The 27739-nt window shown below is 45.3% G+C and overlaps 1 protein-coding gene across 1 annotated transcript in view; it reads left to right on the top strand.

Moving 5' to 3' along the window:
* Positions 1–27739, top strand: part of LOC144781711 (cytochrome P450 2F2-like) — a 797810-nt gene that overhangs the window by 455310 nt on the left and 314761 nt on the right. The window contains exon 5 of the mRNA XM_078660686.1: positions 14135–14295. Within this exon, the coding sequence (XP_078516812.1) occupies positions 14135–14295 (161 nt within the window). The remainder of the gene's footprint in view (positions 1–14134; positions 14296–27739) is intronic.

Raw genomic sequence — 27739 nt, forward strand, 5'->3', positions numbered from 1 at the left:
TCGGTACATTTATTTTTTTTTCAATGAAGGTACTGCATGAAACAATTGTAATATATTTCCACAATTCAAGATATCATTATTAGCCCTAGATTCATATTCCGGCGTAAAGATTACCTGTACAACTCCTTTTTCTTTGATCTGGGTTATTTTATTTAATTTGTTGCAGGCTATTTTCGCCTTGAGCATGCTCAGTTAACTTTCCATTATGATTACTAACAGTTTGAGACCATGATTTTTGATGTTTATGTAACTGCTTCCTTTCAGTTCCCAGATCTTGTAGTAATTTAATATCCTTCCAGGTTTTTAACAAATCTCTATTTGTTTAATCCCCTCTGGTAATCTCGCTCTTTGCTCTTTTTGTTTCCAATTCTGATGGCTTATTTTCCACCTGTTTGTTACTTTCCTCCACTTGCAGCGTTTCTAAGGACTGTTTTTTTCATTCTCTATCATTTTTTTGCTATCAGTTTGCTTGTTTAAGCATTTATTTTTCATAACTGTTTGTACTTCCGATATATCTTTATTAAATATAGGGTAAAAGGATTTTGTTGGTGACATTTGTTTGCCTTCACAATATAACATATATAACATTTGGTCATGGTTGTTTCCAGTGTTCGATCTCACTAAATCCGGTTTTTATACTTTTCGAAACTTTATTTTTCACTTTCCGTTTTTTTTTTTTCTGTCTTTTTGATAGATGAACTTCCGGTGCTGCATCTGACGTCGTTCATTGTGTTGAACATAGGTTTATCACTTCTTGATCATTTGTTTTATCATCTAATTTTTTCTTTAACAACAACAATATTGTCTTTACATTTCATTGTATCTTTAGAGGGGCAGTCAATCTTGCTGGGTTGAATTCCAAAAATTCCCTTTTACATCGTCAATTATTGTTTTTAAAACATCTGGAATGATAGCCAGTTTGTTAATAGGTGTGGCACAACTACACTCTTCGTACGTGGATATTGGCTGAGATTGTGCCCTTACTATTAAATTATTTTGTGTTGTTATCTTCTGCTCAATTCCAGCTACATAGGATGCCATAGCACTCAAGAGATCTATTTGCACCTCCATTTTGTTGGACTGATATGTTAAAGCTTCCAGGGTTAATTGATAGGTTTTAAAGAATAAATACCAAATTGCTCCCAAGTTCCCACTTCCTGATACCTGAATACCTGGGCTATGGTATTGCCCATTTATAGATTATTGATCCTTATACTCATCTTTTTGTGGTCCTTGAAGATCATGTCCCTTGTCACATGAACTAATGAATTGTTGCCTACTACTCAAAACGTCTTTTTGATACAGAGTGTCCAACGCTGCGGAGTTTCTGGGATGATGTTATATTCGTCCATATTAGTTTGAGATCTGTTATTTTGATTACATTTCGGCTGGTCCAGATTTTGGACAGAATTTATTTTAGACAGATTAAGATCTGGTTTCAGTGGGGTATTGGCTTCCCTTATAATTTTCACCCCATCAGTTAGATCTTTTAGAGCTTCTTGCGTGGGTTGTTTTATTTGGCCCAAATTAGATGGTTCCCCTATACCATTAGCTTTTCTGATTTGTTCTTGCACTTCTATTGGCATTGGCTGCCTTGTTGGTAGTAGCTGTTGAGTATCTCCCATCATTGGACTCGTGCATTTTAGGTCCTCATGTTGTGAACGACCAGTTAGTGGGATAGTTAACATCTCTAGATCCGTTATTTGACCCCAATGGTTGCCTTGGTCCTTAGTTGAGTTTGACATTCGTTCCACTTCCCCGTCAATCTCAGGGTGGCCTGGTTCACTGACTCCTTGCTGAGGGGATGTCATATTTGTTCTACTCAGTGGTTTAACACCTTCAGCGCGGCGCTGTGCTTAAGGTTCTAATGAGCCTACCGGCTCATGACGGAACGGTTCCGTCATGAGCACAGCTCAACCGACTCTCATGACGGAACCGTTCTGTCATGAGCATCGAAGGGGTTAATTGGTGTTTGAAGACTATATGAGTTAGTTAGCAATGTTAGCATAGCACCAGTTGGATCTTTCATAAAGTCAAACTTTGACGGTGACTTTTCCAGTTTTCCAAATGTATGGACCTTAGATAATTTAAGGGACTGTATATCACCTGCCTGTTTTATTTTTAATGTATCTAATATTAATGTTTGTTGTATTTTTCTCTTCCTTTTAATAGGTGGGAAAGGTAGCCACTCCTTTTTTGACCTCATAATACACCCTCTATAAGCTGAAGATGACTTTCCTCTTTTAGAGAATCAAATGGGCCAGTGAAAAGACCAACGGGTGCTTTGATTAAGCTCCAAAAGACACCTCCAAACACCTCCAAGGAAGACACCACCAAAAACACACCACAGTACAGAATCTGCCTGTGCTGCTGATTAATTACTAATAAATTAATCAATTAGTTGGTTATATCCGGGCTGCGGGTAGGGCTGTTGGCTAGGCATGCAGGGTAATACAGAGGTCGAGGGGCGCTCAAAAGGTCAAAGTCTCTTGGCACTTGCTCCTTTAATGAATTTTGACAGATTTTTATTACAGGCTCCAGTGGCTCCGCGGCTTACTGACCGATCAATCAATCAATCAATCAATCAATCAGGTCATTTGTAGAGCGCACTACTCACCCGTAGGGTCTCAAGGCGCTGGGAGGGGGGGGGTGCCGCTACTGCTCGAACAGCCAGGTCTTGAGCTTCTTCCTGAAGGAGAGGTGGTCTTGGGTCAGGCGCAGATTGGTCGGGAGTGAGTTCCAGGTCTTGGCGGCCAGGTAGGAGAAGGATCTTCCTCCTGTTGTCGCTCTTCGGATGCGGGGGACGGCGGCGAGGGCGTGGTTGGTTGATCTGAGGAGGCGCTTGGGAGTGTAGAAGTTGATCCGGTTGTTGAGGTAGCTCGGGCCTTGGTCGTGTAGGGCTTTGTGCGCGTGGGTGAGGAGCCGGAAGGTGATTCTCTTGTTGACCGGGAGCCAGTGCAGATCTCTCAGGTGTCCGGAGATGTGGCTGCGTCGGGGGATGTCGAGGATGAGTCTCGCCGAAGCGTTCTGGATCCGCTGGAGTCTCTTCTGGAGTTTGGCAGTGGTTCCGGCGTAGAGGGCGTTGCCGTAGTCCAGTCGGCTGGTGACGAGGGCTTGGGTGACCGTCTTCCTCGTCTCGGTGGGGATCCACCGGAAGATCTTACGTAGCATGCGCAGGATGTTGAAGCATGACGAGGAGACGGCGTTGACTTGCCTGGTCATGGAGAGGGAGGAGTCCAGGATGAAGCCCAGGTTGCGTGCGTGGTCCGTCGGTTTGGGTGCGGTGCCCAGGGCGGGGGGCCACCAGGAGTCGTCCCAGGCGGAGGGCGTGGAGCCCAGGATGAGTACCTCCGTCTTGTCTGAGTTCAGTTTCAGGCGGCTGGTCGTCATCCATTCGGCTACGTCTCTCATCCCTTCGTGCAGGTTGGCTCTGGCGGTGGCGGGGTCGTTGGTCAGGGAGAGGATCAGCTGGGTGTCGTCGGCGTAGGAGATGATGTTCAGGTTGTGTTGGCGTGCGATGGCCGCGAGGGGGCTCATGTAGACGTTGAAGAGGGTTGGGCTCAGCGAGGATCCTTGGGGTACGCCGCAGATGACTTTGGTGGCCTCTGACTTGTACGGTGGTAGGCGGACTCTTTGTGTTCTTCCGTCGAGGAAGGAGGTGATCCATTCCAGTGCCTTCTCCTGGATTCCGATGTTGCTGAGGCGCTGTACTAGGGTGCGGTGGCAGACAGTGTCGAAAGCCGCGGAGAGGTCCAGGAGGATGAGGGCCGCTGTTTCTCCGTTGTCCATCAGAGTTCGAAGGTCGTCGGTGGCGGCGATGAGGGCGGTCTCGGTGCTGTGGTTCGCTCGGAAGCCGGACTGTGAGGGGTCGAGGGATCCATTCGTCTCGAGGAAGGCGGCCAGCTGTTTGTTGACGGTCTTCTCGATGACTTTGGCCGGGAACGGGAGGAGCGAGATGGGACGGTAGTTCTTGAGGTCGGTGGGGTCTGCTGTGGGTTTCTTGAGGAGAGCGCTGAGTTCGGCGTGCTTCCAGCTCTCAGGGAAGGTGGCGGAGTCGAAGGAGGTGTTGATGATGTCCCGCAGGTGGGGTGCGAGGACAGCGTCGGCCTTGTTGAAGACGTGGTGAGGGCAGGGGTCAGTCGGAGATCCGGAATGGATGGAGTTCATGGTGCGGATGGTGTCTTCGGTGCTGATCGGGGTCCAGGTGCGGAGGGTGGTGGATGGTGGCGTCGTTGCGGTTGAGGCTTGCGTTGGTTGGTTGTTGAAGCTGTTGTGTATGTCCGTGATCTTGTTGTGGAAGTAGGACGCGAGGGAGTTGCAGAGGTCTTGCGACGGTGTGATGTCGTTGTTTCCGGCGTTGGGGTTGGAGAGCTCTTTCACGATGTTGAAGAGTTCCTTGCAGTTGTGTGCGTTGTTGTCCAGCCGGTCCTTGTATGCATTTTTCTTGGTGGCGCGGATCAGTTGGTGGTGTTTCCGGGTGGCGAGCTTGAGGGTGGTCATGTTGTCCGTCGTTGGTTCCCTTCTCCAGGCTTTCTCGAGGGCTCGACAGTTCTTCTTGGAGCACTTGAGTTCGTCGGTGAACCATGGTGTTTTTCTGCTGCAGGATCTGCTGGGCGGGGTCCTTAGAGGGGCGAGTTCGTCCGCGCAGTTGCTGATCCACTTCGTGAGGTTGTCGGCGGCCTGGCTGGGGTTCGCTGAGTTGGCGGGAGGGTGCTGGCTCAGGGAGGCGGTGAGCTGGTCGGCTGTGATCTTGTTCCAGCTTCTTCGAGCAACCTGTTGCTGGAGGTGGTGGATCGTCGTTCTTCTGAAGGTGAAGTGGACGCAGCTGTGGTCCGTCCAGTGGAGTCCTGTTGCGTGGCTGAAGGTGACGTCTTTGCTGGATGAGAAGACGGCGTCGAGTGTGTGTCCGGCGAGGTGGGTGGGGGTGGTCACCAGTTGCTTGAGTCCGAGGTTGTCGAGGTTGTCGAGCAGGGTGATGGTGTTGCGGTCGTTGTTGTTCTCCAGGTGGAAGTTGAGGTCCCCCAGGAGGATGTAGTCGGCGGAGGGGAGAGCGTGCGGGCTGACGAAGTCGGCGATGTCCTCGCTGAATCGTGTGCGCGGTCCCGGGGGTCGGTAGATCAGGGTGCCTCTGAGGGTGGTCTTCGGGTTGGTGTGGATCTGGAAGTGCAGGTGTTCAGCGGTGGTGAGGGTGTCGTCGGTGTTGGTCGTGATGCGGATGGTGTCTCTGTGGATGATGGCGATGCCTCCTCCGGTCTGGTTGTCGCGGTCCCTCCGGGTGATCTTGTAGCCCTCTGGGATGGCGATGGCGATGTCAGGGGCTGAGGAGGAGTTCATCCAGGTCTCGGTGATGAAGGCAACGTCGGGGGCGGTGGTGTCGAGCAGGTTCCAGAGTTCTACGGCGTGTCTGTGGACGGAGCGGGTGTTGAGCAGGATGCACTTGAGGTGGGTGCTGCTGGAGTTCGGTTTGTCGGGTGCAGGGACGGTCCGGATGCAGGAGAACTTGCAGGCGAGGCAGCTGAAGGGTCCGTGGGTGTGCTTCGGGGCGGCTCGGTGACATCCTGGGATGTGGCCGGTGTTGAGTGCGGTGAGGTCGGCGGCGCTGTAGGTTCGTCGGGTCGGCTTCCGTCGGTGGGGGCCAGGGGTCCTGGCGCTGGTCGCGATCCGGTCGCGGACGGGCGCAGACGGGCTTACCTTTGGCGCGCCTTCGGCGCACAATCGGCGCGCCCGCTGCGCGTGACCGCTGCGCGTTCGCACGGTCGCCATTTAAGGCGAAGTGCGCGGGTGGGCGGGGCAGCTGGGAGGCGGGAGCGGGGAGGGATACAGAAGACAAAAGGGGCGGGGACAAGCGGCGGTGGCGGGAAGGGAGGGCGGGGGGCGGCGCGGTAGGCGGAGGACAAGGAAGGAGAGCTGACACGGAAATAAATGCAAAAACAGGCACAAATTACCGAAAAGAACGGGGAAAAAGAGAGTTACACAGAGAATCACAAAGCAAGCACAAATTACCGGAAAAAACGGGGAAAAAAGAGAGTTACACAGAGAATCACAGAGCAGGCACAAAGAACAGGCAAAACAAGGGAAAAAACACTCGCAGCGGCGGCAGCCGGCAAACGAGGCAGCGCGAGGCAGAGGGCGGGCAGGGGCACACGCAGCAGCTGGTGGCCGTGCGGCGCGGGGGTGTCCCACAAGTGGGTCACACTCACCTGCGTCGCACGGTCGCCATTTAAGGCCAAGTGCGCGGGTGGGCGGGGCAGCTGGGAGGCGGGAGCGGGGAGGGATACAGAAGACAAAAGGGGCGGGGACAAGCGGCGGTGGCGGGAAGGGAGGGCGGGGGGCGGCGCGGTAGGCGGAGGACAAGGAAGGAGAGCTGACACGATCAACCTCAACTGCCGCTCGCCACACACCACTTGCCACTTGCCACTCGCCACTCACTGTACATTGCTGTTCATTGCTGGAGTCTTGCACTCAAGCAGCTGGATGGGTCGCAGAAGTCAAGAGCACGAGGCACCAACACGGCAGAATCCCGGGAAAACCTTCAGGAGCGGGATCGGCAGCCGGTCACACAACGGCCGGACGGCAGATCTAGGCACATCCGCTCTTCCGCTCCGTTCCTCAGCTCTGCTCGATGCCTGATGCAGACGTAAACCAGGCGGCAGGCGGCAGGCCAAGGCTCCTCCAACCCCCGCAGCAGCTGCAGCAGCCGCCGCACCAGCAGCGCAGCAGCACCTTAGCACCGCCCACAGCCGCCGCTCCTGCCCTCGCACCCGTACAATCTGCACGAATCAAAAACGCCGAGGCGCCCGTATGACAGGACGCTGAAGACGCCGGAGAAGCCTTCAGGAGCGGGAGCCGGTCGCACAAAAAAAAACCCGGGCAGTAGATCCAGACTCCTCCGCTCTGCTTTGCTCCTTCGCTCCTTAGCTCCTCAACTCTGCTCTGCTCGATGCGAACGTGGAAACCGGAAGTCTCGTCAGGAATAGCAATGTTTTGCTAAAATCAAATTCCTGAAGTGTTTTTCTGTTGAAACCCTGGGTGTTGACCTTTAGTTGGGACGGCAAATGTGCTTAAAAAACATCCACTCCCGTTACTTTGTAGGTACAAGTAACAAATGGTACTTGTCCCACTGCAAGGCATGTAATGTGTGTATGCAGACTCTTAGCAGGGGCATCAATCAGCCCACCTGAGACCATCACCACATAGAGAAAAGAAACATCCCATGAAGGGAATTGGTATATTTAGATCTGAGTTTGTAGCTATGCAATGACAGCACCTTTGATCAGAGAGGCAAGTGAAACTCCCATGGCCTTGTGTATTTGCTCTGGAGTCCAATGGAGCCAACCGTGTAGCTTGGTTCTATCGCGACACCATTCCATCCCGATATCATGTATTTTGAACCTCATTTCTCATCCCCACATGCAGTACCTTTCCCATTTCAACTAAAATGTTCCCCTCTTTTAAGTTCCACACTCTTGTCACTCATCTCTCTCTTTCGTTCTTATTGCTCTTACATTTACTTGCTCCTCAGGTCTTACTTCCCCCATCACTAGCAATCACCTCGGCCTCCAAATATTACCACTACCCTCACTGTTAAATTCCGGGCACAAATATTTCTTGCATGTATGATTATCCTTTTAGCTCTTGCCTCTCCTGTATGGACTCCACAGTGGCACCTGCAAACACGTCCTGTTCTTTGTTGGGGTTGGGGAAGGGGTAGGGGTTCTGCAGCAAATCACCCAGAACTCCCGAGACTCCACTCAAGAGAACGTGTGGTGGTGTCCCGCGTCACTGCTGCATTTTAACAGCTCAGCGCGGGGGCGGCCAAACATGATGCCCAGGGCCATCAATGGTAGCGCTTTCGTGCGCTACAAGATTGATGGCCCAGGGACTCACATACACGGTACACCGCGCCGCACCACCACTATGCTAGGTGGTGCGTGCAGCATTTGCACGCAGGTGCGCTTGCACTTACATTCTTTCTTAAAATATTATTTTGGGTTAACAATCTCTAAAAGAGGCTCAGTGCTCAGGTGATCACAAAGTGATATAGATTTAGTGCCATAATAACGAACAAAATGGAAGAACAAATAGATTTCTGAGAATAGTACAGTTCATAAACTACTTTTTCAGATTAGCATGATCGTTGACGGTGTTTCTATCAAGCACGAGTTAATTAAATGAGTGGAATCCGAAATTAGGGATCATGATCAAATGACTGCAAAATAAAAATTCAAAATTGATGCTACTCACTGGGGTAGACACGAAGAAATCAATCTGTACGAATCTGAAAAATATTCAAAATAATTAAAGCCTGTACAAGACTTAATTGAAAGTGCAACCTGAGTAAGATGTGCCTTGGCGAACCTTCACCTAATGAAAATTGACTAACTGGATGGCATTGCCAAAATGAATGGTACGCTTAGTTGACACAGATTGCAGCAACTAGGATATGTGATGTCCAAATTAATTGGAAGGAAGAAATCTGAAGTCACCTCGTGGGGGAACAGCCTCCTCAAATTTGTGACAGCCGAGTTACATGGTAATAAAACAAGCATTTGCAATGCAATCGGTGTCATTTTTGGGACCTTATATGTATTTAGCTATGCAGCACATTAGCCCGGGTGCAGAAACATCTACTGTTCTTTAACATAGAGGGAAAGTAAGCACCAAAATGCGGAACACACCAGGTATGGGAATACATGGAGATCAGTGGTCATATCACACAATTTGAAAAAATCATTGTCTACGGGTGCTCGAGGAAGGCAAGTTTCTATGGCCTGGAATCTAGGGAATGCAAAAGTGGTTCAGGAATTTTATTGACCTCTGCTGGTTGCTTTCTATCAATAAATTTATATAGAGGCTGTTGCCGGAAAAATAAAAAAAGATAGTCCCTAAGCAGAAAGCAATTCTGTTTTTTTACTGACCTCTACTGGTCGTTTACTATCAAGACAGTTGAATAGAGGCAGTTGCCAGAAAAATAAAAAAAGAAAGTCCCTAAGCAGAAAGCAATTCTGGTATTTTACTGACCTCTACTGGTCGTTTTCCATCAAGACAGTTAAATGGAGGCAGTTGAACAGAAAGAAAAGTTCCTAAGAGGAAGCAGACAAGCCCTGGGGCTGATCTCCAGAACCCACAAAGTACATATAACAGATCTTCCAGACAACGCAAGTGCTGTCTAGGCTCGACCTAAAATGGAATATAATTTTATTTTTTCAAACATATGATCCACTCATACAAAATCAAACAGTTATTGTCAACATAAGATGTATCAGTTGTACATGGTATGACATAAGACAAATTAATGGGACATGATATGTACAGAATGGAACACATAGTCCAGCATTAATTGTACAGATACAGTCAGTGTGGTAAAGAGGTAGACTGCATGTTCATGTGGGCATGACAGAATTACATTCTTCCATGGAGTTTTGACCATTCGTGATGCTTTTGCATTTTAGGATCTAGCGGAATTCAGCCTTGTGAAGCAAGATTTAAAAGTCCTCTACCCTCAGTGGTTTTATAACCAACTCAATTACTTGCCATCTTCTGTCATTTTATGTGTGTTGTTTCATAGAAGTGCGTTACGAGGGGTGCTGGCATAACCCTGCACCAAATCAGAGAACAGTATTGACACAATCTGGTTCAAATATTTGATGTATTTGTGATTGCAGGGGCAACAAATGGTGTGCATTATATTGCTTGAATTACAGTGTGTGTGAATTCTAATTGTGTATGTGATCCCTCCTTGTTTTAAATCCTTTTTATTCATAGTGGAAATCCAGGTTATACAAATACTGCATCGACAATGGCTTGCAATTTTTTATTCGCCCAACCTCAGTGGTAGGTTATTAGGTTTCTTCTTTATGTATTTATGTGCCAAGTGGTCTCTTATGCTCTTGCCCTTATTGAAAAAAACATAGGTGTTTGTTCTGAAAGGCCAGTGTACTGTATTAGCACCAAAAGTGTCTTGATTATTTTAGTGAAGGAATTACTTTGTGTACAAATTTGTTGTACCGCAAACCATGTGTTCAGAGGGTCTCTTCACTTTTGGGATGACTAAATATTCACAGGAGCAATGCAAGGGTATTTTAAGGGATAGCTTTATCAGTTGGTGTGGATAGCTCATATTGCACAGCTTTTTGCCCAATATTACTGCCTCATGGAAGTAATCCTTCCTCCTCATACCGCTTCTGCAAATCTACAGAAACTAGCCAAAACGTACACCATCCTTCAGAGCCTGGTGGTGATTGCAGAAGTATTGTACTAATGTATTAAATTCAATGGTTTTGTGGTACAAACTAGTTCCTAGAGGACCACCAAATACAGAACAAGTGAGGCCCAAAAAATCAATAGAAACATTGCTCTAGCGAGATGTGAACAGTAAGTTGGTTGATAAGGAGTTTAATCATTCCAAATCATTTTTTGCAGTGTTTTCATCAACATTCCAGATGAAGAATATGTTGTCTATGAACCTCTTCCATAGAGACGTAGCTGGTGGTGAAAAGTGTTGTTCTCATGGTCATATATGAATCTGTACTCAAAGTAATTGACAAAGGGAATAGCAAAGATATACAAGCTGGGACAGTGGGATCCTACAAAGAACGAGCCCCTGACCTGCTATCCCTATTTATTATACATGTATTGGGAAGTACCCAAAAATGTGCGTGCGCACACTGTAAGCGCACCCACTGTCACGGTGCAATCCAATACTGGAATTAACAATGTTCAACAAAAGCAACAGGGGCACCAAAGCTCTTTCCCGACAACATCTCGTAAGGAGGCAGGACTAGGCTGCGGTTCCGGGCTTATCACGGTTTGGAACCTGTGATTGCCCCTATTATATGGTCCACCTTACAATGGTGTGATTGAATGAATTTTGCTACCTGGACTTATCTTGGTTCTGGCTTATTTCACTAAAGTAAAGCACACCTTGCTCTCATAATAATGTGGATGAGATCCGCCAAATTCATCTGCTGGTCTCATCCACCACAGATATCCTGATGCTATACGTTAGGAGTGCCTCATAGATGCCCTGAAGAAGTCCATTTGTTTGGTTGAAACACGTCGGCTGTTCATTTCAACTTGAATTGTTTTAACTTTTTGAATAAACGAAGAATTTGAAGAAACACCTTTGGACACGGATTGGATAATTTGCTTTGTGATTACTTACCTTTTTGTGGTGCACCCATTGCTTTTGTTAAACAAGGGAATAGCAAAGGTTGGGGCAAAGGAAACAGCCATTGAAGTTCCTTTGACCATTGGATAAGCATTTTGTGCTTTGCTTGCATTAGGACTACTTCAAAGGACTAAAGGGAAGAGGAAGCAATGGAAGCAAATGGGAAGTGGGAAGGATGGTGTGGTAGTTTAAGAAAAGAGCAGCACTAGGAGATAGCTTAGTCTGTGTTTTTATTGGTGAGAGCAATGTACTATTGTATAATGGGTTGTATTCATGAAGGGTGAAAGACAGTCAAGTTGAAGAAAAGTGGGTGGTCTTCAGTAACTTTTAAGTAGCTGTCTTGCATGTACTGGAATGGGTCATTCATCCACCTTGGAATAAGTGTCAGGAAGATGCAAAACTGATATTAAAGGTCAATCATGATTTGGCTGACTCCTGGTGCTCTTCATCTTGGCCATTGTTGAAGCGCATCTGGGGGATGAGAGCAATAGTTGAGGCCTTTCAGGGTAGGTCATAGGTGAAGAGGCCCAGTCTGGTATCTAACCCCCATGGTTACTGATAATTCTTTCCTACAGAACCCTCACCACTTGCTTCATACTAATAGCTGGTCTAAGAGTGGAGGCTGCTATCAACCCAGCACCTCCTTTTCCTGACTGCTGGGTCCAAGCGTGGGTAGTTTGAAGTCAGGTGACTACTGAAGTCCCACTTCATCTTCTTTTGCTCTTTCTCTGGGTTGCTTCTTTATCCCATTATCTGCTCTCAATTGTATCTCCCCTTCCTCTCCGGAGTAACTATGAGCCCTTCTCCACTGAATTGGGCCATGTCTTCTTTTTTTTGGCTGTCCTCCATAGTTTTCTTTACATTTGGCACTCTGTAAAGAGAATCATGCATGTTCAGCCAACAGCTGTGTTTTCCTTGAGGTCTTTCATGGAGTTGTGGTCTCGTCCTTCCTTCAAATGCCTGACTTCCATCTCATATTGATGTGCCTGAAAATGTGTCTGAACTATCCAACGAAAGCACTGAATAAGGTTGGAGTAGGTCATGCAATGCCCTGCCAATTGGAAGCACAAAACTAAGTCAGGGTGGTTGCATGCAAGAGGCAAGTGAGTACTTTGTGAGATACTCATGTCACTTGCTTTTACTAATGTAGTACAAAGTGCCACTACAACCTGGACAGCCAGTTCTTATCAGTCAAGTTACACTATTCCCCTCATAAAGTGATAGTTGTGAAATAATGGTAGTTTTGAATAATTCTTCGAATATTGAGTCCATAAACATTATTTTGGTGCCCATGCCTTCGTAAGGCACTGATCCAAACACAGTGGGTGGTAATTCTTAGCTTATTGTGGGCACCAGTGGCATGGTGATGCCCACTTCTGGTATATTGTTGGCCCTGGCACAATAATACTAATTATCAGGCTGTTCTGGGCATGATGGCATGACGAGGCACGCCCTTGGTATATGCAGACATTAGCATATTGGTAATTATTGACATTTTGTGAGCGTAGCCATGTAAAGCAGAATCAATTGAGTCATGAGTGGTATCAGTACCTATTAATACTTGATGAATTTGATGTTTAGGCACCAATGATTTTAATAAAAACAAAATATAGTCATTTTGTAAAACAGTTGGTTTTATCTCATGTAAATGTTATGTTTTGTTTGCGGCAAATGTTTTTTTTTTTTTTGCCAAACTGAAAAACATTGGTTTGAAAACAAAATTTGCATCTTTTGTTAAAAACAGACAAACAGCTATTGGGGACAAAATGTTTCATGAAAAATAAAAATATGTTAAGTGGATGTTTGACTGATAATCATTACTACTGTTGGAGACCCTTGTATGTATATGGGTGTAAGCCATATGTCGACTTTATAAGGTCTTCCTGGCCATACACCACGTGAGGTCATGTTTTTAGAGATTTTCTGAACTGCAACATCAAAGAGTTTCAAATTCTCAATATTAGATTATCATTCATAGGGGAATAGCCAGGGATAGGCTACATTTTTTGCAGAACAATCCACCCATGACATTGAAAATATATGACTAAGTGGGGGCACTTGTGCATATAGGGGGCCTATTCAGAAGCAACACGTTGTTGTGTGTTTTTGTAGTACTATAACAGTACTGCAAATGCACTATAAAATACAATGGACAAACTACATGTGGAGGTCTAAGCCTCCGCCTGTCCTGTCTTTTTCTGTGTGGAGTTTTCTGCCTCGACTGCAGTCTCTGCAATGTAAGTATACGTGTTAGAAAATGTGGGCGGCACTGAGAGGAGTGGCTTGAAAATGAGGTATACTTATTGCCAAAGAGAATTTAGGTAGGAGTAAGGAGTGGTTAAGAATTGGTTAGCGAAGAGTTCAAGGAGAGACATGCACCAACACTTAAAAAAGTAAGCCCATTCCTATTTACTACTGCACCTCGAATTATACTAATGCCAGGAAGGAGCAGTAGTAAGTTCAGCACCACATATGGCTTACCACAGATACTACAACACACTCCCGTAGAAAATGATGAAGGTAGGGATGTAAAATAAAACCTCATCGGAAATTGTTAAATGAAATTTAATTACTTAATAGTATGTATTGTAGCTCTTTCTTTTTATGGCTATATATGCCAACTAAAAATATATTAATCGAAACGAAATTACTTAAAACTGTTTAAATTATAAATACGTTTCTGCAATTAGTATTAAATATGTTATTGTTATTATTATTATTATTATTATTGTTATTATTATTATTAATAATAATAATAATAATAATCATAATAAAAGATGTACAAAAAAATAAAGTTTTGCTTTTTCTGTAAATTTACACTCAGGTTTTGTGAATAGCCCAAAGTAGTAAAGTTACTCAAGAATGTAAGAGTAAATTTACAACTAGTAAATCTGCACATGTAGCTTTACCTTTGGGAATAGGCCCCAAACTGTTTTCCTGATGTGCTTTCCTGGCTCTCTCTAGGTGCCCCTGTTGACCCCGAGTTCTACATGAGTCGCTCTCTTTCCAACGTCATCAGCTCCACCCTGTTTGGGACCCGGTTTGAATATGAAGATAAAGAATTTGAGAAACTGATCCATTGTGTCCAAGACGCCCTTCAGGCCATGAGCAGCACCGGTGGCATCGTGAGTTTCCATAAGATTCCTGATAAAAATTGCACTTTTTATGGGATGGCCACATGAGTTCGTAGATTTGAAGAATTTTAAGGCACAGTAGGAGACCGTTATTCTCAGTGTACCCATGCAATTATAAATCGAAATAAACGTGCTTATCACTAATATGGTGACTTTTGTAAACAGGACTGTTTGGCTTTGACTATTTGTGGGGATTTTTAAATCTCCTGGATATTAAGGGGCGTTGTAAATAGAAAGAAAACTCAATCGGTTGAGCGTCTGTATCAAAAGTATAAATTTAATATGCAGAAAATATGTACCTTCGAACTTGGTGCTAATAATTGTTACGTTAGGGTCTCAACATAGGTTGAAGTTAATCATCAATCATGCCTACATTCCTTTTGAGAGAGACTCTATAGGGGAGGAAGATGGCTGTGGTGGAGAGTGGGGTAGGACTAAAAGAGGAAGTAGGACTACATCAGTGGAATTAGTAGATAAGTTCACAACTAAGGGCCTCATTAGGATGGAGGATTTTCCGCATCCTCCGGGCCGGCGGAAGCCACCGCCGGCCCGGAGGATGCGGAAAAACCTCTGCGGACCCACCAAAGACCCACCGCCACATTAGGATGGCTGGTGGGTCCCGGTTTCCGTCTGCAGCTTTTCCGCCGCGGTTGGCTCACAACCGCAGCGGAAAGGCACTAATATGGTGACGGTGTCTCTCAGACACCGTCAGCCAGATTAGAATGGGCTCTGAAACATGCTTTTCCGCTGCGGCTTTTCCGCCGTGGAAAAGCATGTGTAACTTCACTGTGGGGGCCGGTTGCGGGCCCCCTAGGTGAAGGGAGGGGGTGTGGGGGGCGCACATGGGGGGTACCTATGGTACCCCCCTGCATTTGTATGCAGAAAGCGGCAGGCACCGCGCGGTGCCTGCCACTTTCTACATAGAAATGCAATGCGTGTATTTTTGACATTGCTGCGGGTGCAGCTTGAAGCCACACCCGCCGCAATGTTAAAAATAGAGGATGTGACCGCCAGGGTGGCGGTCACATCCTAATTGCACTGGAGGGACCTCCGCAGGCCATGCGGAGGTTCCCTCCTACTCTATGGTGGCGGACGGACTCAGGTCCGTCCGCCATCATAATGTGCCCCTAAGTCTGTCCTCAAAATGGTAGACTAGAATGTATGCAACAGGGAAAGGGCCGACATATGCTGCAGTGTTGACTAAATTATGTGGCAAGAAAAGGCAAATTATGCTTCGTAATATGGTAATTTTGTGACGATATTAGTTCATTATTTTGGAAATTTTACACCTTTCCATTGTCCCTGCAAAGGTTTCATCTCATTCCTATCAGTTTAACACATAAATACAGCAATCAGCAACTGGCAGGTGACCAGCTAGCATTTGCAAAGAACATTCATCCATTAGACAACACATGTGGCAGCATTTATAATAACTATAGAACCATTCGAACTGGAAACAATTTTTTGTTAAACTATGCAGTAGATGGTAGATCATGTGGTAAATGTCGTAAAGCTTTAATTTTATGGAAAATTAGTCACGTAATTTGTTTCAGACAAATCTGCATGCTAACCTAAAAAGCACATCATGGCCGTTGAGGAGCCACAGTCTCCCTATAATGCCCTTCTGGTGGGCTGGAGACATCTTTCGATACCTGGAATACAGGTTTTGCACATGGTAAAGTGGAGGCTCACACTTAACACTGTTACAATTGTTCTGGACATACATAAGTCACTAACATTCTGGTTGACACTTGCATTGTCGCTTACTGGCAGCATAGTGTTGGCCGAGTCGTTTGTGTTTCCCTGCACTCTATGGGGCAGATTTACAAGTAGTGGAGCATCTCTGCATATTAGCAGAGATGCGTCAGCTAAATTCCGTGACGGAAAAAAAGCCTTGTGTCACCATGGATGCGTCTCATTTACAATGCAGAGAAAAAAAAGACAATATCCCAACAGGTTTCAATTCAAAGACAGTTATGTACGTATGCAAAAAGCATGACAGAAACAAGAACTGTAATCGGCCTTTCACTGGGCATTACTAGCACGGCTGTACTCACTATAAATAGAAACATTTAGGTTTACACCTCAGCGATTGTTTCTGCTCAGGCACTGTAATCGGCCTCTGCGCCATCCCGAACACAAGTATCTCTAGTGCACCTGCCATTTCGTTCCCATTCCGTAGTTCACAGCCCCGGCCACTCTGGCTCGCCAATAATCACCATTGAGTTCTCAATCTTTCATCTCAGTATCACCATCCACTCCTTACCCAGGTATTATTATGTCTTGCCATCCACCGGCACTCTCCCTTCCCACTTTAGGGGCCCCCCTACCTTCCAGTCAGTCCTTGCCCCACCACTCGCGCTTACCTCCCGGCTACGCCTACCCCCCTGATCTCTCATTTTCATCCCGCAGCACTTCACAAACTGGACAACCCCATCCTAAAGACGATCCTAATTTCAAGAGGATCGAAACGCCGTCGACTCCACAGCGCAATATTAGGCGCAGTCCTTCCAAATGGCTCACAAAAAATTGGAAATGTATGAATACAATTGAAGTGAATTGTAATTCCTTGAGCCACCACTGTACATTATTTACACTATTGTTCACTTTGCGCCGTTCACGCTGTTCACTCTGATCACTTGCGTCGCCACCTATATTCACCTGTATATATTGCTTTGCACCAAGTGCCTTCGGGTTGTCACATGATTTCTCTTATACAGTGCTGCTTTAACTGTATACCCTGATGAATCTCTGTTCGAAATATATGGTGAATAACACCCTAAACCAAATCCAATTGAGTCTCCTTTTTTCTTGTTTCTGTAATGCTTTTTGCATACGTACATAACTGTCTTTGAATTGAAACCTGTTGGGATATTGTCTGTTTTTTTCTCTACATTGCACCCAATCCCGACGTGGTCTATGGGTCCCACTCCTGTTATGTTTCACTACATTTACAATGCGGCGCACCGTGGAGCAAGGAGAGACAGGTGCGTAACGCATCTTTTGTTGGAAAGGTGGCGCATTGCTGGAGCTGTGTCGTAAGCACTACACAACTCCAGCAATGGTCAGGAATGCCTATTCCCATCATGCTGCATCACTCCTTATGCCTGCTTCAAGCAGGCGCAAGGTATTGATGCAGTGGCGTCATAAAAGTAACTCTGTCACTTTTACGAGGGTTCCTTGCGACAGAACGCCCACCCTGCATACATTATACCGCAAGGGGCTTGTAAATCTGCCCCTATATGCTTTCAATGCTGCTTACGCTATCTTCCAAAGTAGGTGTGGACGACATAAACAGTGTACTGAACAATCTCATAGGAGGAGGTAAGAGAAGTAAGGCGAAATGTACATATTTAAGCAAGTGCATAAGAAGGGTGGAATGAGAGACTAGACATGGAAGGTTACTACCTGGCAGATAAATCGCAATATAAAACAGGGAGTTCTTTGGAAGAACCAACCACGGAACCGGGATCAATCGGTAGAAGTGATTCTGGTGTCCCATTGGCTAGAGCTGCTCTTTGAAGTCTGAGTTAGGGACATAAAACAATTGAGGAAATATACAAAACGGCTCTAAAGGATGATAAAGTAAAAGACGACTATGGGCCATATTATATCTAGTGTGTACTGTACCTGATCATCTTTAACGGGATAAAGGAATATAGTATAGGGTGCTAATGAGGCCACACCTCCTTCAGATAGCACAATGTGTACACAAATGTTATCTATATCACAGAAGGAGTCGCACAAATGTCTGCGACACTTTCTTTTTTACTACTGTACCCCAGGGTGCAGAACATGAGTGCACATGTCCATTGTGTCCCCAATACACTGAATATAATACAGCCCCATGTGTACTGAGAACCATTAAAGTAATGGGGTAGACCCAGAGATAGTCAAAGGACCTGGGTATCAAACGGTAAAGTCAACAAATGCGGTCCTAGAGGTAATTGTTCAATATATCACATTAAATTAAACAAATTAATATTACTGTTATGCGATTAAATCCTGCAAGTGAATGAACAGCACAAGAAAGCCAAATTCAAGAGTAATTTCACAGTACCCAAAAATGTTATTAAACACGTTTCTGATGTGGCAACACAAATTGCAAATGTATTCACATCGTATTTGAATGAAAAAAATATATACAATAAGTACAATAGAGCCTGGGGGTTGCTGCCAGGTGCAGCAGGGAGAATGTGCAAAAGTATGTGCTCAAGTGAAAATAGGGAAAGGAAGGATTTAGGAAAGATTATTCAAAAGAAACTGTTGTAATGTTCAGCATGAGGCGGAGACTCAATATGGGTTCAAGGTTTTATTAGGATACAGCGACACAGCGTCAGCGCACCCGCCACCTTCAGCCAGCAACTCCCAACTGCCAGGTCAGAGTGCGCCGCTCACAATAGAACCCTCTGACCCCAACATTCCACTGTGGCGCGAGGAGCGGAGCCATGGCATAAACAAGAAAATAACATACCCCCTTTTCCTCTACACGCAGGTAGGGAATTTTCAAAAAGAAAGGGAAGAAGAATAGGGTGGGGATGAGGAAAGGCAGAAACGTAAAACAGAGAACAATGAGTCATCCTACCATGAAATCATGCAAATGTTGAAGTAGTCTCCTGACTCGCAAGGGTCTCTGGTAAGGTGGAGTGCCTTAAAAATCATGAGACTCTTCGTTTACGGTAATTGCCCTTTGACTAGTGCTCAAGTTGTCCCCACTGGGGCCTGGTGCCCTCGTCTCTGCACCAGTACGAGCACTGTTAAGCAATTGAGGATCGTGAGTCAACATGTAACCTGAACATGGATTCTTCCTAACAAAGGTTTTAGGAGAATGGTCTCATGAGCTATACTTTGCCACTCTACGTAGGTTCCATTTTTCTCCATTATCCAACACAACATAAAAAGAGTGCACCTCCCTAACTTTGAAGGGACCACGAAACTTGCATAGACCTCCGACCAAGCGTCCGGATCAGACTTTGACCCAGTCACCTACATGAATACCTGTCAAGTTCTTTTCCTGGGTATGTACCTTCATGGGAGAGTGCATAGGGGTACTCTTGTCACTACCACTCACACTCTTTCCTTCTACCAATTCCCTGATCCAAGGAGGCACTAGTTTAGAAGTTGGTTTTCTACCTCGCATGGCAATGAAGGGAACTACTCCTGTAGTGGAATTCTCAGTTGTGCGATATGCCCACACTAATTTGCTTAAAGTTTCATCTATGTCAAGATTATTAGTGAGAGACAAACTTATAGCACCTTTAACCATGCGATGGCTCTTTCGACAATTCCGTTGGATTGCGGATTGTACAAAGTGGTGACGGACTGTTTGATACCACACTCACTTAGAAATTCTCTCATTTCACTGAAAGTCAATTGGATCCCGTTGTCCGTAATAAGGACAGTGGGATAACCTTCCTCTTTGAAAACCATGCGTAGTACTCTAATAGTAAATCTAGTGGTTATTTCAGGGAGGAGATGCACAATGAGCCACCTTGAATGGACATCCATTACGACCAAGCCAAATCTTTTACTGGGGTGAACACCCGACATAGGTCCGATAAAGTCAAGGCAACTGCTGTGTCACACCACACCAGGGTCATGGATGGAACTAGGGACAGATTGAGGTCCCACCTTGAGTCTTTTCTCACTCTCGCAACACTCACTGCATCTCTCAACCCAATCAACCACATCACTATCCATTCCAGGCCACCAGAATTAATTTCTCAAACGTTTCTTTGTAATAGTTTGGCCCAAGTGCCCTTCATGCGCCAAATCGAAGTCTCTTGTGAATGCTAAATGGGGGAATTATCTTATCACCGCGCATGATAACTTGATCTGCGACAGTGGATAACTCATTAATGACTGCATTAACCCCTTGCATGCTGCCGCGATTCTGCGCCTGTGCGGCACTTTTAAAGAGAGGGCGGGTTCATGACGGCCCCCATCCGTCATGAGCACACGAGCGCCGTAGTGCATGACGGCTGGGGGCCGTCATCAGCATGCAAGGGGTTAAAGGGTCTAATGCTGATGGGCAAAGTGCTTTCCCTACGTCTTCCCTTCAAAATGAGGTTCATGACCCCTTTTAGAACTTCATCTTGAGACATAGCCTCTGCCCATTCCTTTTTACTGATAGCGCCACAACTCCACTGAACCACATCCTCTACACTAGAGATAGCTCCTTCACTCTCTCTCTTAGACACGCCTGTCTTGTCTACCTCTTCCCAGTCTAAGGACAGTCGCGACATACAATCGGCTTGGACATTGCGCCAGCCTGAAATGAATTCAACATCAAAATTATATTCCTGTAGCCTGGAGGCTAACCGAGCAAGTCTGGCTGACCCCTTCCCTGTTCCACCTGGTGACAGTATTTTTAGCAAAGGTTTGTGGTCAGTGCGTAGCATGAATCTGCGCCCCCATACATACATCCTGAAATATTCCACACCCCAAGCAGCTGCCAGGGTTTCTTTTTCTATAACAGAGTAATGGCGCTCAGTAGAAGTCAAAGTGCGAGAAGAGAATGCCACCATTTTTTCAGTAGTGCCATCATTCTGCGATAATAAAGCTCCTATGCCAGTGTCACTTGCATCCACAGTGATAATAGTTTTTGCATTTACAGCAAAAGGAACCAAAATGCCCTCATTGCATATTTCTAGCTTTATGCTATCAAAACAGTTTTTCTGACCATCCTCCCAACAAAACTTGACACCTTTCCTCATGAGTACCTTAAGGGGTTCTGTCTTACTTGCGAAGTTTTTTGCAAACTTTGAGTAATACTCAATTAACCTAATGAATAAGCGCAATTGTTCTCTATTAATAGGAACAGGAGCCAATCTTATAGATGCTAGTAGGTCTCTCTTTGGTTTAACACCATCAGATGAGATGGAATGTCCTAGGTACTCCACCTCAGTTGCCAGAAAGGAACATTTTTCCCTGCGTAAAGTTAAACCTGATTCTAGAATCCTGCCAAGAGCATCTTTCAAGGCAATGTTGTGATTGTTCACACTGTCGCCAAATACCAGGATATCATCCTGGAAATAGATGACGTTTGTGGATCTTCGAAAACCTCTGTGACGATCCTCTGAAAAACACTAGTGGCCGAACTTTACCCGAATGGCATTCTGGTAAACTGAAATATCCCTTCATTGGTGATGAAGGCTGTCAAGTGCTTTGAAGATTCATGCAAACGTATCTGATGATAAGCATGGCGAAGGTCAAGCTTTAAAAAGTATTTGGCCCCTCTAAGCATCACCATAAGTTCGTTTATGTTAGGTAGAAGAAAAGTGTCAGGAATGATGTTCTGATTCAAACTCCTAAGATCAACACAGAAATGCAAATTTCCATCTGCCTTCTGTGAAATTACAACTGGAGAAATACAAGATGAGCACTCAATCGGCTCAATGACTCCACTAGATAACATTTTATCCAACATTTTCTTCACCTCCCCTCTTACCATGATGGGAACTTGTCTCAGCTTGTGTTGGACAGGAACAGTGTTATGTTTAAGCTTTATTTTGTGGACATAGCCCTCCAGGTTGCCAAGCTGATCTCTGATAACACGTTTACCTCCCTCCAAAATGTCTTCCACTGAAAGGTCGTCCACCACCATGACTTGTTCAATAGCATGTGGGTCAATTTTAATGTGGAGGTCATATTGGTGATACCATCCCAAAATTGGCGGGCCACATTCTGCTATGTACACTTTACCTTTGACAGACCTGTTTTTAAAAACAATATCAGTTGGCATGTAGCCTAGTATGTCTATCTGCTCCCCTTGTTACCCTCCAGGGTTAATATCTTTGGGTAATAATTTTTTGTTAGGCCACTCCTGCTTGAAGATTCTTTTAGTTATGATGGTATATAATCACCCCGAATCAACCATTATATCAACTCTCTTCTTTTCAATGACAAATTCTGCTTTTGGCCTGCGTCTCCTTCGATCATTCAAATTATGAGGTTTGGTGTGACAGATTTCTCCATTCTCAACAACATCATACAGAGAAGGTTCAACACACAGGATTCTATCAAGTCTGTATGAACACTCATTAATATTAGACTCTTCTGACAACATTGCTACCTTTCCTTTGTTTGCATCTCTACACATTTTTGCAAAATGGCCCTTACGGCCGCATCTTCTGCATTCTTCCCTATGGCCCAACACTGCTTAGAGTCAGATGTGTGATAAGTACTCCCGCACTTTCCACAAGTCTTGTTGCCACACCTACTGGGATACATTCTACCCCCCAACGTACTCTTTCCACCTTTGAATCTAGTAGAGGCAGCTACCTCCCCTTCGCAACCCTCCACAACAGAAGTTTCACTCTCATTGGACATGTTAACTTTAGAATCTCTACGATCCATTTCTTTCAAGCTAGAATCCGACTCTTCAATTATTTTAGCAATGTCAATTGCATCCTTAAGAGAGAGATCTTTGGCAGCCCATAAGCGTTCCTGTGTCTGTCTGCTTCTACATTGGACAATCAGTTGGTCCCGAATCATTTCCTCGGTCATAGGACCAAATTTACATTTTAAAGAGAGTTCACGAAGTCTAGTGACAAAGTCATCAATGGACTCCCCTACTTTCTGAGGCTGGGTATAAAATGTGTATCTTCTCATCGCTATATTTGTTTCTTTGGCAAATCTTAATTCCAATCTTTTTCGTGCCTCTTCAAAAACATTCTCAATAGGTTGCCCACGTTCATTGTTTGCAACAGGTAAGTACTTAAAAATGTGTTGTCCTTCTTTTCCTAAATTGGTAAGTAGAATCGCTTTTTTTCTATTGCTACTGTAATCCAACGCAACCAAAGCTTCCAAATAGTTATCAAACATCTCAATCCACTCGTCTCATTCTATACTTGGATTCCCTGGTTGACTGAGAAAGTGAGGAGGAGTAGATAGCGCTGAGACATCAAGGGCAGTTACATCCATTATGAATCACCAAAGGATACTCCAAAGCTAATTTGTCTTGTGAGAAAAAAAATGCTGGGAATGTCTGTCTGCTTATTTCTCCCAATTTCTAGGTATTTTTAGATGAAATGTTTCTTCCCCCCAAAAAATAAAAAATAAATACCGTTGCATCCATAACAAAATAAAAATGACAAAGAAACAAATATCTTCTTTGGATGAAAAGCAGTTCACTTTCCTTATGTTTATACCCACTGCATTCTCAAAAGCAAACCGTTTAACAGTACATCAAATAACTCGTATGTACCATTTTGAACCACAAGATGGCAGTGTTTCTACACAGACAGTTACAGGTTTCTGCTATCCATGCCGGCAATATCGCCCAGGAACACGCTTTGTTTACTTTATACACGTGTTAATTACAGTCAGCTGGCAGACTCTTCGCCTATTAGTTTACTGCCAGGTTGTTCCTTTACTGTAACGCCCCACAGATTCTGACAGATGATGATCCTCAACTCATCTATTTCACCACAATACCGCACGTTATACTGCCACTACTATACGATCTCGCTCTTTTAAAAAAAATGAAAAATCACAAAGCCCAACTGTAATTAGTCTTCCGATGTCGCATTACCGGCAATATTTCAGTTCCGCCTGTCAGTTTTACACAGCTGACTCTCAGATTTCTTTACCCAGACGCTTGCCCAACGTTTTCCTCACACATTTCTCCTCAAATATTCATGTATTCAGACGCAATATTTACTTAGAGGTGATGACTGTGTGGAAATACTTCTCTCCCATAATACGTTGCTATTGATCACAGGCTATCTTGCGTGCGTTTTCTCTCACAGCCTGACGAAATCTCCTATGTGGCGATGCGCTGCTTACTCACTATGTAAACTGGCAATACTTCTTTATCTCGCGCCGGACTGGTGACAAGCACTCTGTCACATCAGATGGTAACTCGTCTCACACGAACTCCGATCTCTTCACACTCCAATTCTTTGCTGTACGCCGTGTCGCCCGCTGACCGAAGGACCCCTCGTCGCCATAAATATGTTGTAATATTCAACATGAGGCGGAGACTCAATCTGGGTTCAAGGTTTTATTAGGATACAGCAACACACAGCGTCAGCGCACCCGTCGCCTTCAGCCAGCAACTCCCAACTGCCAGGTCAGAGTGCGCCGCTCACAATAGAACCCTCTGACCCCAAAATTCCACCGTGGCGCGAGGAGCGAAGCCATGGCATAAACAAGATCATAACAGAAACTCCGCTAGTTTGTTGTATGCTAAGGTCCAATACTCTTAGCAGTGAAAGAAGGCCTGCCCCACAGGACATTTGCAATGTATTTAGAAATCACAGTGGCATAGCCTCTGTGCAATTAGTCAGCGGGCGGGGGACAGCAGGGGAGCAGGGCCCAAATGGGGGGAGATCGTCGATGTTTATCAACGGGATTCAATCCCAAATATTTCCGCTGTTGGTAGCGGGACCAGAAACAACCGGAGTGGGGGACTGATTAATCAAAGCGCCGCCAGTCTGCAAAAAGCTGTATGTGGTTCTGTAATTTGGTAAACCGGCGTCTGAATCGGGTTCCATCTAACAGACGTCTGCCAGGATTAATCAGGCCCCCCACTCCGGTTGTTTCTGGTCCCGCTACCAACAGCGGAATTATTTGGGATTGAATCCCGTTGATAAACTTCTTCATGAACTCTCAGTAAGAATGAGCATCATTTGGATTAATTGAGGCACACCACCGATGGGTTGCCTACCTCGCTACTGGGGGTGTATTTGTTCTACAACCTAGGTCCCCTCACCACCCCGTCCTGAAGAAGACCCATTGCTGAGGTGTTGACCCACCCGCACTATTCGAGGACGAAACATCTACAATCTCCCCCCATTTGGGGCCTGCACCCCTGCTGTCCTCCGCCCGCTGACTTGCACAGATGCTATGCCACTGTGATTTCTAAATACAGTAGAACATTGCAAATGTCCTGTGGGGCAGGCCTTCTTTCACTGCTAAGAGCATTGGACCTTAGCATACAACAAACTAGCGGAGTTTCTTTTTAATAATGTTTCCTAAATCCTTCCTTTCCCTATTTTCACTTGAGCACATACTTTTGCACTTTCTCCCTGCTGCACCTGGCAGCAACCCCCAGTCTCTATTGTACTTATTGTATATATTTTTTTCATTCAAATGCGATGCGAATAAATTTGTGATTTGTGTTGCCACATCAGAAACGTGTTTAATAACATTTTTGGGTACTGTGAAATTACTCTTGAATTTGGCTTTCTTGTGCTGTTCATTCGCTTGCTGGATTTAATTGCATAACAGTAATATTAATTTGTTTAATTTAATGTGATATATTGAACAATTACCTCTAGGACCGCCTTTGTTGACTTTTCCGTTTGATACCCAGGTCCTTTGACTATCTCTGGGTCTACCCCATTACTTTAATGGTTCTCAGTACACATGGGGCTGTATTATATTCAGTGTATTGGGGACGCAATGGACATGTGCACTCATGTTCTGCACCCTGGGGTACAGTACTAAAAAAGAAGGTGTCACAGACATTTGTGCGAATCCTTCTGTGATATAGATAACATTTGTGTCCACATTGTGCTATCTGAAGGGGGTGTGGCCTCATTAGCATCCTATACTATATTCCTTCCTCCCGTTAAAGATGATCAGGTACAGTACACACTAGATATAATATGGCCCAGAGTCGTCTTTTACTTTATCATCCTTTAGAGCCGATTGTATATTTCCTCAATTGTTTTATGTCCCTAACTCAGACTTCAAAGAGCAGCTCCAGCAAATGGGACACCAGTATCACTTCTACCGATTGATCCTGGTTCCGTGGATGGTTCTTCCAAAGAACTCCCTGTTTTATATTGCGATTTATCTGCCAGGTAGTAACCTTCCATGTCTAGTCTCTCATTCCACCCTTCTTATGCACTTGCGTAAATATGTACATTTCGCCTTGCGTCTCTTACCTCCTCCTACGAGATTGTTCAGTACACTGTTTATGTCGTCAACACCTACTTTGGAAGATAGCGTAAGCAGCATTGAAAGCATATAGGGGCAGATTTACAAGCCCCTTGCGACAACTTTACACCGCCATTGCGTCACTTCTGTGATGCAGCGGCATTCTAAACAATGCGCCACGAAGCGGGATATTCACAACATGATGCATCTAGGGAGATGTGTCACGTTGTAAAGCCCTGAGCTACATTATACCTGCGTCAGGTATAATGTATGCAGGGTGGGCGTTCTGTCGCAAGGAAGCCTTGTAAAAGTGACGGAGTTACTTTTACGGCAAGACTCTGAGTTTTAGCCTGGCCAAGCAGAAAAAAGAAAGGGAACTCTCAGAGCAGCTAAGGAAAGCAGTGTCAGACGCAGAGCGGAAGCTGGTGCAGGCTATTATAGAAAGGAAATATATAGATCAACAAATTCTACGAGTTACTTTGGCGAAAGCGGCTGCAGAAGAAAGAATAGCCATAAAAGCAGCAAAAATCTTCGATACGAAAAGAGAGAACTGCTATGAATATAATGAAAGGGTTGGCCACACTCTTGCAATAAGAACCAGACAAAGAGTAGCTAGGGGGGAAATCAAGGAAATAAGGGATAGTGGAGGCAATATTGTTTCGGGTAAGAATGAGATTAGGGAGGTCTTTACGCATTTTTACCATAAACTGTATAAGGAGGAGAAGGACACATCAGTAGAGGGCATAGATAGATATCTTCAGGACGTACCAAGCAGAGTATTCACCGAGGAGGATAGGGAAATGCTGGGGGCCCCGCTGAGTGAAGAGGAAATTCTGGAGGCTTTGTTGAGCTTACCTGCTGGGAAAGCCTCCGGGCCGGATATGATTAAGACACTGAAGATAGATCTAATAAACACAATACTTGAGGCTCAGAAAGGAGCATCAATCCCGGCAAGCTGGGCGGGGGCAGATATAACAATAATTCTAAAGAAGGGAAAATCACCTGTTGAGCCGGGGTCATATCGCCCGATAACATTAATAAACTCGGATGTCAAGATTTTTTCAAAATCCCTAGCTATAAGATTGGCAAGAGTAATAGTAGGATTGGTGAGCAAGAATCAACACGGGTTTATTCCAAACAGGGGCACCACACAACATATAAGGAAAGTAATCACCTTATTTGACGTGCAGGGGATAGCACAGGGGGAGGCAGGGGGACCCATGGCAGTTCTCCTGCTAGACCCTGAGAAGGCTTTTGACCGCGTGGCCTGGGAGTTCCTATGGGCGGTACTGAGGAAAGCAGGAGGCGGGGAAAGTTTTGTGAAAGCAATACAGTCACTCTACAGGGCTCCAACTGCATGCATAAGGGTGAACGCAAGTTGCTCAAGCCTCTGACCGGCCTCTGCAAAGTCCTTGCGTACGCAGATGACGTGGCAGTTATTACACCCACACCCACTGAGGCTATCAGGGAGATAGAAATTGAAGCAGATCAGTTTGGACGGGTGGCTGGCTATGCTCTGAATAAGGCCAAAACACAAATCATTCAT

The sequence above is a fragment of the Lissotriton helveticus genome, chromosome 9, assembly GCF_964261635.1.
Source record: "Lissotriton helveticus chromosome 9, aLisHel1.1, whole genome shotgun sequence".
Classification (NCBI taxonomy): Eukaryota; Metazoa; Chordata; class Amphibia; order Caudata; family Salamandridae; genus Lissotriton; species Lissotriton helveticus.